Source organism: Archocentrus centrarchus, chromosome 14 (genome assembly GCF_007364275.1).
Source record: "Archocentrus centrarchus isolate MPI-CPG fArcCen1 chromosome 14, fArcCen1, whole genome shotgun sequence".
NCBI classification, from domain to species: Eukaryota; Metazoa; Chordata; class Actinopteri; order Cichliformes; family Cichlidae; genus Archocentrus; species Archocentrus centrarchus.
The window spans coordinates 10136811-10153514 of NC_044359.1; the positions used below are offsets into that span (position 1 = coordinate 10136811).

Genomic DNA, 16704 nt, shown 5'->3' on the forward strand with positions numbered 1-16704 from the left:
AAAGTTGCCGATGTCACTGAAAAAAGTTCCTAAATTTGTAGCTAGTCAGTTTTTGCAAAAAACTCGCTAGGGGGGGTCTGAAAAGTGGCTAAATCTAGCGACAAAGTCGCTAAAGTGGCAACATTGCCATGCTGTCACTTCCTGCATAATTTACAGGTGAAGCTGTGCAGAGAGAACGGTCAACTGGTGGAGGTTTGAACCATAACATCTTTGGGACCATAACATCCAATAAATTTTTGATAATCAAGCAGCCCTACAGCATGGACCAATCAACTGGCATTTTTATCTACTGACAGCTCCAACAGTAACAAGGACAAAAGAGAAATACAGAGCTACAGAGTGAGGCTAAGATGCTCACTGTATGTGCAAGACTATTTCCTAGAAGAGCAGCCAGGCTGCAGTGGGTAAAATGCTACATTAATATGAAGACAAGTTTTCTGACAATCTGACAGATTTTGGGGAAATAAGCTCAAACTGCTCAAGCTTTAGACAGCTGACATCAATTTCTGATATCCAACAGATTCTTTCCAAAAGCAGATCAACTGTTCGTCACAACTCCTGAAAAGTGTAAAATGAAAACCCAACTCGGTGTCTGTCCAGCTCAAAGCCATAAAATCACCACATCACTGCAACAAGAGTTATAACACGTCTCAGTTAACATGTTTTTCAGGTATTGTTTTTTACTGCACAGACATAAAGGTATTTTTTTCAGGTAAGACCATTGCTTTTTGTTTCCAATTTAGGAGTGATAGAGACACAACACAAAAGACCATAAGGGAATGTGATGATGGCTCAAAGCAAATATAATATGGTATTAATCCAATTATAGACTGCTCTGTGGGGACGTATCAAGTTACTCTCTGCTCTCACCTCCTCGACGCTGAGGCCGAGGAATAAATCCTCCAAAGGCTCAGTGTTGTCTCCTCCATCCTCCTCATGCAGGTCCTTCACTTGACTCAGACGCTCCTTTTCATCCTCCTCCTTGGATAGAGAGAAAAAAATTTGCTTTGGTTATACATTTCCTAAATCGAATAAATTCACACTCAGTGGACACTTGGAATAGATAAATTTAGATAGCTAAATTCTACCTTAATAAAGATAATAATGCTGAGTTTTACTGTCATCATTAAAAACAGAGAAACTTTAAAACTCCTCGGTTATTTATTACAACAAGACTACATTTGTATCCCTGGCACATAAAAAAAAAAATCTTAAAATATTTCATTCCTGCATATTATACTGTACTATACATGACCACCACAGCCTGGTATGTGGCTGGTATGTGGTACCAAAGCAGCTCAGTTACAAGATGTGAAACCCATTACCTCTTTTTCAACATGGTGCCTGTGCTGGTGCACAGCTGGTTTTGCGTTGGTGCATCATGGTGGACAGAATCTGAGACACAGATTGAATTTCTTCCTACAGCAATGCTTATAAAGACAGTGGTTCCAAGTTCCAAGTTCCAAGTTCTGGCTCACCAGCACTGTGGTATCACACCAGTGTCCACTTTTTGGCACCAGTCTTGTAGTGTAAACGCATGGAGCCACACTCAAGCCTTCCAGTTCAGTTTTTGGAAGCACTTCACCCTACATCAGCACCCACCCAAGCTCTCCTGAACTAATAATTAAAGCGGGGCTATTATGATCATTCCAATCACTGGGGTAGCTCTGCATGATTCACAGTTGAAAATAATCCTTATCCATGTTATACTGATCCTTGGTGCAGCACTTCAGTTCATCTTCTCACTGAAACAAGCTTCTTTTTTTTTAGCTCCTCTCCCTTTAAGAAATTTTCTTCTGATTGGGTGCCCCTCCTAACAGCAGGTGGGTGGGACTGCTGTGCCCACAACCAGAGATGTGTGCCTCAGGTGACCATATTAAGGATATCCACTCTCTTTGTCATCACCCACAAGAAGAGTATGAAGCCTGATCTTCTGGCATATAGAGAATATTATGTATGTATACGTATGTATGTATTTGAAGAATAAGGAAAAGCACTAAATTTTGATTGTCTCTTTGTTTAGTCCTTTGATTAAGAGTTTGTGAACAAGCTTATAAGACTGTCGTCCTTGGCATCTTTTTCTTTGTTGACCATTCCCGTCTTCCACAGCATATAAAGCCAGTAATTTTATTAACTCTAACCACTCTAAAGACTATCTGCAGAGCTGATCCTCTGTGACTGCACACAGTGGCGTGGAGTGTTGTGACATATGTGTTACATGTACCTGGTCTTTCTTCTTCATCTCCTCCACCTGGCGGAGCTGTTCTGATGACAGCACACTCTCTATCCGCTGCATGTCCCTCATGAGGAGGCGCTGAGACTCCAGGAACTGGTCGTTGGCTCGCTGCCACGTGTGCTTCAGCTGGTTGTGCTGCTGCCTCTCCAACTCCAGCTTGTGACAGACTGAGTGCATGAACAGCCGAGAGAGAGAGAGAGACAAGGTTGAAGCTACAATCTACCTTCATCAAGACTAAACATGAACACAATATAGCACATCACTGTATGTGAATGTTTCTGTAATTTAGATGCACATACAGGTCCTACACGGTGTTTACAGGCATAAAGAAGTCATATATATGACTTTTAAAACCCTTTTACTGCCATTTTAAATGGAAATGAACTCATCGATATGACGAGCAAAACAAAGAAACACCTTCAAACTGTTACAGCTTTAACTACAGAGCATATTCATAATTCTCAAGCAACAATAACAAGCATCCTGGCTAGCAAAGCCTCATTCCTCCTGATCATGTTCAGGGTTTCCATCACTGTACTGCAAGACCTAAATCAGGATTGTCCAACAAACCATCTAGGGGCCAGATCCGGCCTACGAGAGGATCCAAACTGGCCTTCCAACTGGATGGCCTTGACAAGTCTGAAAATTGCAATGAAGTCATTATTTAGACAAATTATTTGAGTCATCCAAAAACTGTTTGTGTGAAGGTTTTATGTTTTTCCACTGCATCTGTCGTAATGTGCCGGTAATTACAGCAGACTCACTGAATGTGGAAAAACAGATATATTCTTGAGGTTTCTCTTATTCTTCTGAAGACATCTCAGGCCATTTATCATTTTTTATAAATAACCAACTCATGAACATTTCAGAATATACTTCTTTATGGTTAAAGGAGGAAGAGAAATTTAGAGGGGTGTTTCTATTTTTTTAAACACAGTTTATCATGCAATCGTTTGCTGGTCCAAATACAAATCTCCAGTGGTTTTAAGATCAAAATGAGCCATATGTGGTCAAAAAAACCAAAATGAGTTTGACTCCTCTGCCCTTAACTGACTGACGACTTATATTCACTGGCCACTTCATGTTCAACTGTTCATTAATACAAATATCTAATCAGCTAAACACATGACAGCAACTTAGTGCATTTAGGCACTTAGACAAGGTCAAGATGACCAGCTAAAGTTTAAACTGAGCATTAGATTGGGGAAGCAACTTAAGACTTAAGAGACTTCGAACCAGACAGGCTGGTCTGAGTATTTCAGAAATTGGTGATCTGCTGGGATTATTTCCCCCACACAGCCACTTATAGGGTTTACAGAGAACAGATACAAGAATTTCAGAGATAAGTTATTGTGTTACTGGTGGTGTAAACTGCTGCAATTCCTTAAAAGAGGATAACCATCGAATCTCACATCCTTTCCTCTAATTTTTTTTCAATATACCAAAGAGTTTCCACAAGAAATTACCATCATGAAGCTCTTTCCGTAGTTTTTCCGCATCTTCCTGCAGGACGGACTTCTGGGTGTTCAGCACAGCCACGTACATCTCCAGGTCTGTACGACACGACTTCTCAGCCTCCAGAACATGATTGAGCTCCTTAACCTGTAAAAGAAAAGAAGAAAACAAATTTTATCTGATTGTCAGCACAAAAAAACCCCAAAAAAACAAAAACAAAAACCTGGAGCGTGAACAGCAGCTGAGAGTCTAGTACCGAAAAATTTCAACTAAACACCTAAAATCAGCTAAAACTTCAAATAGTAAAGTTTTGGGACCTGATTTTAAATGAATTTATCAATAAATCATGTCTTCAAATCATCTGTAAAGCACTTTGAATTGATGAATAGTGCTACACAAATAAATCTAATTTGACTCAGCTCTATAATAACGTTCGGTTTTGGTCATTCTGGGGCAGCAGAATGTGCTGCAAATTCAAGTACTGGCAATCAAAAATTAAAAATCAAACTATAATGTGGAAAATTGCTTTACTGAAATCAAGAGGGCACCAAATACACACACACACACACACACACACACACACACACACACACACACACACACACACACACACACACACACACACACACACACACACAATTTCAGCCCAGTATCTCAAATGGTCTTTGAGCTATCGCATATCAAAGTAAGCCCCTGCCTGCACCATGGTAAAAATGCTGAAAAAGTGTTTTTTTAGGCCCCCATGCACAAAAAAGTAAACAAGATAGCGATGGTTTTTGTCTGTATTCCCATCAGTCATACCCTCTAGTGTACATAAATCAAATATCACTTAATGAGAAGGAATATTTATAAAGTTATGGCCTTGAAAATAATGCCTTCCTGGCCAATTGCCCCAGTGATGCTTTGAGTAAAATGGCATTTTTGAAAGCTCCCTACACAAAATGTGTGCACAGTTGAAGCTGGAAACCACCATTTACTCAATTAAACATGTAAGGAGAGTTAGCCTATTTTTTTAAGCTGTTAGGAAACCAAACCTTTAAGATATTAACATCTAAATATGCTTTCAGGACATTTTACTGCCCTCGCTGCATCTTTCAGATCAGTCATTGTTTGGAAGAAGCCTAGGAAAATTTGCCTGTAAGGGTAATTTCCCCATCATTATTACCATCTTCAACATTGAGGCTTGTTTTATGCTTCAGCGAGAAACCTACGCCATAACTACGTCATAACCACAAACTCTCCTGCATCCTATGCCGTAACCATCACATAACCTGACGTGCACCTCCGGAGAAATGCAACTACAGGTCGGGTTGATTGTGGCATGCTCAGCACCATCGGTTCCACTCATGAGTTTCTGGCTACTTTTATGCTGCAGTTTTTGGATTTATTGGTGCAAGAATAACAATAACATCTAAAAATGTCTGCACAGTCCCCAAATTTGGTTTGTTTCTATCGACCGGCACCGCATGTGAAACACTGGGATGTGACCACACGGTAACGTAGGTTACGGCTCCTGTTGAAGCATACATTTAAGCAGGGACTCATATTTTAAAAACAATCGCGCTCTGTCGCCGTTGATTCAGTGTTATTGATATGAAACTTTAAAAAAAAAACCCCAACATATAAATCTGGTACCAAAATAAAGCGCAACAAACAGGCTTTTTAAAATCATTCAAATCGTATTTTGACGTTAAAAACTGATTGAAATTTGTGACTTCTTACTAAAATTTTATCCTATGCAAAGTAGTTACATATCGAGAGCTGGGGTTCTTGTCTTTTTTCCAAAACACATAAGTGAGCCTTCATACAAGTTTTTCCAATTCCTTTTCTACAATTAATCGCACAAACTGAGTAGCATTTTAGCTTATTACAAAAAATTAGAAAAGCATTGCAAACACATTCATATGCGTAGATTTACACAGTCACACTAGGGAAAACAGTGGTTGAAGACCATGGCACGACCAAAAATACTGCGACAGTGTGCAGTAGATTTTGTGATCTTGCTGCCTTTGCAATGGTCGCTTTGAAGAGGGGACCAGGTCTGTGACCACTCGCAGTCAGCTGCCGTCTTCAAAGCGAGCGAGTGTCACAATGGTGATAAAGCGGCAATAAGATGGAGTCAATCTGCTTAGCAGTTTCTGTTTAAATTTAGTCAAATTGCCAATTATATGCAATCTGTATGTGATAACATGGCAATTAACTGACAAAAACTGAAAGTCTGTCGCCATCTACAGACACAAATTATCATTAAACAGGAAATCGCATTAAATTGTGTACATCCAGAGTCCAGCTGAATCATTGCAGATATGAAACAGAAATGTGCAAATTTCTCCACATAGTGACGTAGTTGCTGCAGGACGGAGATTTAACTGCAAAAAGCCACAGACGCCCAGCAACCTTGCTTTTAGATAAGGATATAACCTGAATACAGCAAGATGAGTCAAGTCTCCTTTTGTCGCTCATCAACACAGACTGACTAACATTGACTGCATCGCATTGCAATCTGTATGCATTTATAAATTAGAAAGCGATTACTTAGAGAGCTCCCTTAATCTGTCTGACATTGACAGTAGTCAGTCCAGCTGGACTGCAATTGTTTGGAGACAGGTTGCCTCCTACCTGGCAACCTGTGCAATTGCCTTGTGATTTAAAGTGGTTGATCCAACTACATGCAAACAGTTGCCAAAAGCAAAAAAATATTAAAACCGCAAGCGGTGATGATCGGACCCTCGGACCCTCGGACCCTCGGACCCGACGCGCGTCAACCCGTGGTGCACTCGGAGGTTGTCATGCACGGGAGAATAGCGGGCTCACCCAGATACTGTCAGCCCAGCATGGTACCCGTACCTCGCGTTGTTCGGGCGCCAAACGTCTCCCACATTCCACTAGGTGATGTTGGTGAGCGCCCACTAATTAAAGTGTTATGATGCTGTATGTAATGCCTGCACCCAATCAATGAAATTATAATGACCACAGGATGATGATTATCAGTGTACTGCTGATTTCCTGTCCCCACTAGGTGGCGTTATGAGTGTGAGACAAAGCAGGTAAATGGGTGTGTCCTGTGTCACTCACCCTCTCATGAAGCATGTGAAATTTGGGACAGACTGGACAATGTATGTTTGAGATGTGACAATTTGGTGACCTGTGGTATATGATTGAATTCCCAAATTCAGAGGGTTGTCACGGCAACACCGTTCGAGATTTATAAAACTTTGCATAACTTTTGATGGGCTACTTGTGTAGATGATCTGGAGCCATTTTAGTCTCCCTGGGTCAAATGCCCTAGGAGGAGTTGATTCATATAGCAGGCCTGAAAAAGGTGAAAAATGCTGCAAAAATGACACCTTAATTTGAAGATGCCAGACTTCCTGTTGGGTTTTGGGTATGGGTCCAAGAGACTTTTTGTACATCTTAGCATGTTACATCAGCCTGCACAATTTCAGATACACAGAGCAAGCATAGGCCTGGGGCTGATGTTTTGAAACTGTCTGGGGCTTGATACTGAAAAAAGTCCAACGTCAGAGGGTTGCCATGGCAACACTGTTTGAGATTTTATAAAACCTTACATAACTTTTGATGGGCTACTTGTGTAGATGATCTGGAGCCATTTTGCTCTCACTGGGTCAAATGCCCTGGGAGGAGTTGATTCAAATAGCAGGCCTGAAAATAGCAAATATCGACACCTTCAATTAAAGATGGCCGACTTCCTGTAGGGTTTTGGGTATGGGTCCAAGAGACTTTTTTGTACATCTTAGGATGTTATATGAGCCTGCACAATTTCAGATATGTAGATAAAAATGTAGCTCTGGGGCTATGCAAAAAACATGGTATTTTATGATATTTCCAGGTGCCATGAGGTGGCGCTCCAATGTTTATGGACTTTATGCATATCAATGTGTTCAGGGCGGGAGGCTTATCAAACTGATCAGGGTTATGTCAGGAATGTTGATACATATTTTCATGCATTTCAGAGAAACTAATTCAGTGAACGGTCATACAAATTTTCATTTGCTTCTGTAGGGGGCACTATTGCACCTACAGCCTTGAATCTGTATTCATGGGTTCAGCCTGGGTCTGTACATGAATGATTACATTTTCAGGCTGATCGGACAAAGCATGTGTGAACAAGTGCACAAACAATTTTGGTGGCGAGGCAGAAAAACGAACGCCAACTTCAAAGGCCTAGTGTGACAAGGCCGTTGAATATTTTGTAAAATCTTGCACAGTATTTGATGGGCTACTTGTCTAGATGATCTGGAGCCAATTTGGTCTCACTGGGTCAAATGCCCTAGGAGGAGTTGATTCAAATAGCGGGCCTGAAAATGGCAAAAATTGACGCCTTCAATTGAAGATGGCCGACTTCCTGGAGGGTTTCAGGTATGGATCCAAGAGACTTTTTTGTCCATCCTAGGATGCTACATGAGCCTGCACAATTTCAGATATGTAGATAAAATGTAGCTCCGGGGCTACTCAAAAAACATGGTATTTCATGATATATCGAGCTGCCACTAGGTGGCGTCCTAACGTTTATGGACTTGATGCATATCAATGTGTTCAGGGTAGAGTGGCAAAAACTCACCATTTTTTAAATGTAGATTCCCTTTGGTGTGTAGATTAGACAATCCAAAGATGAAGTTGATAACATCTAAAACCTCTGAGTTATTAGTAAAAGTCTGAGGGGTGCAAACTGCCAAATTTGCATGTTTAATTAAAAATGGCAGCCTTCCTGTTGGGTTTAGAGCATGGCTCCAAGATGATTTTTTGTGCATCTGGATATGATACATATGTGTATGAAGTTTCATAAATATACGTGAAACACAGTGGTGAGGCTCGATTTTGGGGGGCGCTACTGAGACATTTTGGCTGGCCCTTGCCCGATGCCATTAAAATACTTAAATTTTCACCAGGTGTGATGCATGTGCAAAGTTTCATGAGTTTTTGAGCATGTTAAAGCCGACAAAAAGGCAATTAATTTGCCTAAATAAAAATAATAAACGGAGCAATTACAATAGGGCCTTCGCACATTTCGTGCTCGGGCCCTAATAAATGCAGTCACCGGGCAACTACTGATTTTTCCTAGTCACAAAGAGGTTGCTGTCCTATTTTTACTGTAGAGTCCATCCATCCATCCATCCATGCATCCATTCATTTTCTCCCACTTATCCAGGGCGAGGTCACAGGGGCAGCAGCCCAAGCAGAGAAGCATAGATCTCCCTCTCCCCAGCCACCTCCAACATCTCATCCATGCCAGCCAAGAGAGATAATCTCTCAAACGTGTCCTGGGTCTGCCCAGGGCCTCCTCCCGGTAGGACATGCCCAGAACACCTCACCCAAGAGGCGCCCAGGAGGCATCCTAATCAGATGCCTGAGCCACCTCAACTGGCTCCTCTCAATGTGGAGGAGAAGCGGCTCTACTCTGAGCCCCTCTCGACTGGCCGCACTCTTCACCCTATCTCTGAGAGAGAGGCCAGCCACCCTTCAGAGGAAGCTCACTGGTGAGGGTAGGGATGTAGATCGACATATAAATCAACAGCTTCGTGTACTGTACTGTGACAGAGAAATTAATTTCATTATAAAGCTCTTCTTAAAAGATCCTTTTAAAAAAAAAAATTATTACTGTATTTAATTATTTATATAGGTATTTTTAATTTTATCTTCATTTACATTGTTTGTAAATGGGTACTTTTGTATTAGTATATGAGAATGACTGATTCTCCCTGAAAAAAAAGACCTAAAAGGTACAAATTAAGCTACATGAACCTGGGCAGGGAAAAAAGGACCAGTGGTATATTTTAGGATTTCATCCAACATCTGACACAAATACTAAGCTACTTAGGACTATCATTCTTTTCAGATGTAAAATGTTGCCCTCAGTTCAACCGGTTAGTTTGTTTATGAGTTTGAAGCTAAACAGAGAAATCAACTGTCTGTGAAAGAGAAAATTTGCTGACTGGATTGGGGATCTCCAGCACATTCATCCACACACTGCAGCTGACACGTGAGAGGCTGATATACATTTAAAACGATCACGTGAACACAAAAATTTATGAAAGCCACAGGGACCTTTCTTTTTGTTGCTCTGAATGAGTAACTTTTTTCTCTGGATCTGAAAGATGTGGTGAGAGCAAAGGTAGGATGACCCACAGAGAGACAACAATGGGAAATAAACCAGGCTCAAATGAACTGGAATTATACCGTCCATCATGAGAAGCTGAAATGCTCTGTCTCTGGTTTCCTCAGTAAGAGTTTGACATTAGACCTAGTCATACAGAAACCACAGCCAAGCCTATTATGAAAATTCAACCATCTTTTTTTTTCCTCACACCTTTGACTCCTAAGTACTTATTACAGGTTCTCGATAATTTCATTTCTCTTTTTGCAAGTGCTGAAATAAAAATCTCACTTTCTATGCAAGTGCAAATTAGGGAGGTTCCAGGTTTAAACGAGAGAGGAAAAAATAAGCAAATAAATAAGTAAATAAATAAATCAGAACAATAAATTAGTCAAAAAGTAAGAAAATAATCAGAAACCAGTCAAAACAGAGCAAAATCTAAAGACAAAATTAAACACTAACCACATAAATATAGGCTTTTAAGACAATTAAGCAAATACTTCACTGATCAAATTGTATTTTAAATGTCACTAGAATATGTGGCACCATGTATACCAGAACATGCACACAGTCCATCACTCCATTTTAGCCAATCAGATAAGAGTGGCTAACATAAGCAATGCTATCAGCAGCCTTCCTTCCCCGTACATTAGCGTGCACACATCTGTGCAGAAACTGGTGATGCATCAGTCCGGTCAAGCAGTTACAGCTGACATACACCCACTCACAACCTACATCAATTCACTGCAGCACCGCCCTGGTTTGCACGGATGTTTTCCACCTCTCATGTTTGAAGTAAAAGTAATTCATTTATCCAACGAGTATTTCTATTGCAGACTAGTGAGAGCAGAAACTCTTAATCGATTAGTCACCGAGACAATATTTAAAATACTGCAGAACACAAAGATAAATCTGACAGGCTGTGCTTATGATATAATGAACCATTTCAAATTCACTTTATCTATAGAGTGACTGCTTGATATCATGCCCAGTTTACGTCTTAAGCACTAACTTAAGGGTTTCCATAGCTTTAAATGGGCTTTTTTGTGTGGTTACCAGACACATTAACATGCCCAGAGAGCGCATACTTAAAGCAATGAGTCTCTGTTATCTTACCAAACCAAAGTCTATGCTTTTTCTTTTAAATTTCTGGAAATTAAACAAAAACGTATTTAATATCTGAAAATTTAAGCCCAACTTAAAAATAAATTATCAATATTTCCATTACAATCCTTCTGATTTCCCCTTTAAGGGAGGCTGGAACCTCTTTATATGCATGAAAAACCCACAAAAGCATTGAATTCTTGCTGACTAACCTTTGAGGCCTCCAGCTCCTTCACTTTCTCCTCAGCCGTGGCCAGCTTGGCTTTCAGGGCTGCGATCTCCTGCTCCATGGGCATCACCACTGAACGCAGCTTCTCTGCATCTTCCTGGGCCTTCAAAGTAATTTGCATACCTTCATTATAAACGTGTACAAATGGAAACATCTGGAAACATTTTTTTCCTCTTAATAGCACATCTTAAATTAGATCTAGTAAGCACCAAAGCATGTCCTAAAAGAAGCTGCTAGTTGGTACACACTTCTTTTTCACAAAACAAGTTGGAGTAAATGACAAACTTTAGTTCCTGTCCAGTTGCTGGTGAAAAGCAACAATTCATAATCCATATTTGAACGTGTCCATGGGGCAACTGTTTTGCACTCTAATGCACTGTTTTGCAGACTGTCCTGCCAAGACAGACAGCAGTATAATCAGTAGCTGCACAGACTATTACCACACATGAACACACACAGCAACAATACAAAAAATATACCAAATCTTCAGGTAATAAAAAAAGTAAAAAACTTAAATTCATGAAATTCAATGCGAATAAGGCCTAAAAGTTTGTCTTTTTCTTTTTCTCTGTGCTAAAAAGGGTGTATGAGGAGCAAGGAATCCCCACGTGCCTACTATGCATGCCACATACCCACCTCTAAAAAAAAATTATAGTTTTGCAACACATTCATTTGCACCATTAATGAAAATTTTGTTACAATAAAGCAAATTTTCGCTTTCATTCGCACCGCTTTTTCCAACCTTGAGTGTTAATGTCAATCTTCCAGATGGCAAATTTGTTTTTGTGATTATCTCAGTGCCTATTTCACGGTCATATGGCTAGAGAAGCCAACGTAGCCGTGAGTTGTTAAACCTCAAACAGCAACAAGGAGCAATCTCCAGAACATTTATTTCTCACTCCTCACCCCAACGACTGAAGTCACACCTCTGGAAAATATTGATCAGATTTCACAGCTTCCCCTTTAGCTAGAAATACAAACTTTTCTCACTTTTAAATCCATCATCACAGAGCTTGATTGCAGAGTTCTTCTTAAAATGTATCCCTGTCTTAAATAAGTTGTCTCTTTATTTCTGAGCAAAAATGTGTTAAAATATAAACATCTTTGTCCTGCCTGTAAAGGGACAAACTTTTGGGGGCGGTTACATAAAATCAGTCCGTCCACTTCCTGGTTATATTAGCAGGTGGAACAAAGTCATAGGGGGGTGTTTGGATCTCTGTCAGCAGGATCTGAACACTAATATGCTGAATTCTCCCTTGTCCTCCACGGCCAAATCTAAGAACGTGGGTGAGAGAGAAAGCCAGCAGTCTGCTCAAGTTTTCTATCACTTCATTTTTATTCAGCATGGGCAGATTTTTAGGAGAGCCAGTCAAAACTGAAAGATGTTAAATAAACCCCTCTTGTAATGTTACTTGTTTGGATAAATTTACTTCTGGCAGTGAAGACAGTTAAAGACAGTTAAACAAATGACACATAGGCCCAGCCATAAGCAGTCTGAAACTTGAAAGCTCTGACATGAATTTTGGAATTGGCCTGCAAAACTCAGTATTGCTTAAGACACAGGAAGGAGTCCAGCTGGCCGAAGCATCTGGAACACTGCGATCTGTTCTCTGGTATCCATCTTCTTTTTTTTTTTTTTTTTTTTTTTGGAAAGAAACTTGAGAGGAAACAAACAAACTTAAGAAAGTTAAGATTCCCCATTAGCAGAAACTAACAGTTCTCCATCTCTGTTAAAGCTTTTTATACGATTTAAAAATGCACACAGTAGACATACTTTCTTCATTTCATCCTCCAGGTTCTCCTCCTCCTGACCCTCAGAGAGCCGACGCCTCAGCTCGCCCAGCTCCCTCTCCACCGCCTCGCGGTACTGGTTCCACTGGGCGCGTTCCTGCTCCAGCCGCTGGTGGAACTGGACCTCATACTCACACACTGTGTCTGCAAAGAGAAAAGGAAGCAGGCAGTGAAACCAAACAATAATATCCAAATATCAAGTTATGTAGTCAAGCATGAATCCACAAAAATAGGCACAATATTTTTCATACTGGTGGAAGATTATTTTTATTTTGAGATATTCTTATGTGTTCCTTGAATATTCACTTATTCTTTGATGATAAGCAAGTAGACACTAGATTTTTAGGTTTGCATATAATTATTTTTATTATCAATGAACTTTTCAACTATGTTGTTGGTTAACTGCCAACAACATAGTTTTGACACCTGGTGTGTCAAAACTTGGTGTGAACTGGCAGATCACACCAGGTGTCACTGTCAATTAAGAACAGGAAACTGAGGCTACAATTCACACAGCCTCATAGACCAGGCAACAACTTCTGCTACAACATTTGGATGGCAGGGTCAGGATTTGGTGTGAACAACATGAAACTATGGACCCATCCTGCCTTACAACAATGGTTCAGGCTGCTGCTGGTGGTGTAATGTGTGGGGGATATTTGTGGAGTACCGTTTAAATGCCACAGCCTACCTAAATATTGTTGCTGACCATGTCCATCCATTTATGACCACAGTGTGCCAATTACAGATTTGGCAGCTCTGAAAAGCAAAACTGGGTCCAACCTGGTACTAGCAAGGTGCAACTAATGAAGTGTGTGCTGAGTGTATAATTTTAGCTCTACACCAATATAGGTGCTTGGATCAATTTTCAATTTTGTTTTATTCTACTGTTCAGAATGAAAATGCACTTTCCCTGTGTTTTCCCCTGTGTAAGCTTGCCGAGTCTGCAATTAAAAACAATGGCATGCAATAGCACTGCGTGTCACTGTGCAGTAAGGTCAAATAAAATGTGAGTCAGACTCTCTGACATAACTTTAACACATGCCAGATGCTGCAATGAACATAAGTGGTAGCTCTATGAGGGTTAAGCCCCACTTCATATGCATGCTGGTAACAACTAGTGCAAAGGTCAGTTTTATTGTGTTTTTATTTTTGTTTTATGTTCTTTTGTTTTATATTATTTTATTTGTTGTTTTATTTGTTTTGTGCCCTGTGAAGTACTTTGGTCAACAGCTGTTGTTTTAATGTGCTATACAAATAAATTGACTGATTGATCATTCAGAATCAGGGAACACAGTTAGAACCTATCTATTTACAGACTGAGTGCTTTCATATGACAGAAAACATCAGTCAGCAGTGTCAAACGCACCACTGGAAATCACACCATTGTACTCATTTCAGTAATCAGACTAAAGTTATTAATAAAACAGTTATTCTTGCACTGCATGAGCAGCTAGAAATCCTGTAATGTGCCTGTGCATGTTAAGTACAATCACCTGACTTCAGCTGACCTTTTCAGGTAACATAGAGAAGAACAGGCTTGTAGGATCATGCATTTCTACTGGTACTCACTCCTACAGCAGAATCACTGCAAGATTTTTGAGGCTGGTTGTGAACTGTGTGTTCATATTTAAACACTACAAGAAAGACCTTATGTGTGTGCAGGACAGGGATTTGCAACAGGTTTATGTTGGCTCATTCCATGAAAAAAGAAAAAAAAAAAAAAAAGTGCCTCCCACCTGACCAGGAACACAAATAAGCCTTGATATCCTGGATGTTTTTCTGATAATTTCTGCAGAAAAACTACTAAAAAGTTAATTTTCAGTAAACTTTCAATGGTCATATCACCATGTGGGATAGAGCATGTGAAAGGTCCCCTTTTCACCTACATGTTTAATATGAAGTTTGCCTTCTAGCCGTGATTCCTTCTGTGGCAGAACAACTTCCTGCTATAGTCATTTTCCAACACTGGTCTGGATCAGAGGGTCTCAGTTTCAGTGAATGACCTGAACATGAGCCAGCAGATGAGGATGCGGCACTAAGCACAAGTGTCATAGGTAGTCCCCCCTCTGAAGTTTAGTTGAGTGAGTAAAAGGGACATTTTATCCCGAAAGAAAATTGTCACAACCTAAAGAGACAATGAAGCCACAAACTGCAGACAGAGCATTTGTGCAGATTTGGTTGATTTTATATGGAATGACTATCGTTAAATGATGATTATATGACAATGCATCTAATAATGCAGTTATTGTAAAAAAAATTGCTTTCTACAATGAATAATTACAGTATGTAGCGCATTAAAAAGTAACAAATTACATGTGATTACATGATTTTTCTTTGAGTAACATCCCCAACAGAGTCTGAAGGTCACTTCCTGTAGTTTCAGGAATTTTTAGTATAAAGTGGTTAAGGGCAGACTTTGGTCATGTTCCCGATGGGAATGTAGAGTAATTTCAGGCGGATGGCAGGAATTTTCTGATTGTATTTTACGGCAGCTTTATGTTTAATTTTCCTATGCAAATTGTGAAAATTAGGAACCCACAGTGGAAGATTTGACCATTTGCTTTCACAAGGTAGAATGGCATCATATTTTTTGCTAATTTTTTGTAAGAACTAACTGGCATGATCTTGAGTTGAGTTGAGATGCATGTTGTATTAACAGAGGCAGTTAAACCTTATTATGTACAGAAGCAGCTATTGCTCTTCTTTCTTCAAAGCCACCAACTCGCTGGCTCACAGTCTCCGCTCTAATTCATCCCAAAGGTGTTCTATGGGGTTGAGGTCAGGACTCTGTGCAGGTCAGTCAAGTTCTTCCACACCAAACTCGCTCATCCATGTCTTCATGGTCCTTGCTTTGTGCACTGGTGCGCAGCCATGTTGGAACAGGAACAGGCCATCCCCAAATTGTTCCCACAAAGGGGATGTTTGGGCATGGCCTCCTACTCTCTATCTAGTGCAACTGCACTGGCAGGAATATGCACTGGGACTCTGCGATATGTAATGCCTTGATGTTTTTGATGATTAATGTTTTTACAGTGTTAATGTGTGAGTGGATGCACTGTGCTTAAGTGTGGTTGCAGTTTTGTTGTATCAAGCAAATTTTGTTGTATCAACTGTATAAAGACTATCTATCTTGAATTTGCACCATTTTGCTCGGTGATGTAAGGTTTGGATGCAGCTGCTCAGCCATGGAAATCCATTCCATGAAGCTCTCTATGCACTGTTTTTCAGCTAATCTTAAGGCCACATGAAGTTTGGAGGTCTGTAGTGACTGACTCTGAAGAAAGTTGTTGACCTCTTCGCACTATGTACCTAAGCATCTGCTGACCCTGCTCTGTCATTTTATGTGTCCTACCACTTTGTGGCTGAGCCATTCCCAGTTGCTTCCACATTGTTATGATACCACACACAGTTGACTGTGGAATTAGGTGGCAAGGAAATTTCACGACTTGCACAGGTGGCATCCTACCGCGGAACCACGCTAGAATTCACTGAGCTCCTGAGCGCGACCCGTTCTTTCACTAATGTTTGTAGAAGCAGTCTGCATGCCTAGGTGCTTGATTTTATACACCTGTGGCTGTGGAAGTGACTGGAACACCTGAATTCAATGATTTGGATGCGTGAGTGAATACTTGTGGCAATAAGTGTATGAGTTATGAGTAAATTAACATTAATTCAGATGTCAAAGTTACATAATAAACCAAGCTAAATTCCCAATCAGATCAGTAGCAGATCAGTAGCAAATTAAGTGAGCTGAAATGTTAAACTACCGCT

At 40.3% G+C, this 16704-nt stretch overlaps 1 protein-coding gene across 2 annotated transcripts in view; it reads right to left on the reverse strand.

Annotated features, from left to right (window-relative positions):
- rabep1 (rabaptin, RAB GTPase binding effector protein 1) overlaps positions 1 to 16704 on the reverse strand; it is a 54931-nt gene that overhangs the window by 26285 nt on the left and 11942 nt on the right. For both annotated transcript variants that reach the window (XM_030746498.1, XM_030746497.1), the window contains exons 4-8: positions 12914 to 13074; positions 11123 to 11242; positions 3703 to 3838; positions 2225 to 2403; positions 871 to 981 (exon numbers count right to left, since the gene is read on the reverse strand). In XM_030746498.1, coding sequence (XP_030602358.1) covers positions 871 to 981; positions 2225 to 2403; positions 3703 to 3838; positions 11123 to 11242; positions 12914 to 13074 — 707 coding nt within the window. The remainder of the gene's footprint in view (positions 1 to 870; positions 982 to 2224; positions 2404 to 3702; positions 3839 to 11122; positions 11243 to 12913; positions 13075 to 16704) is intronic.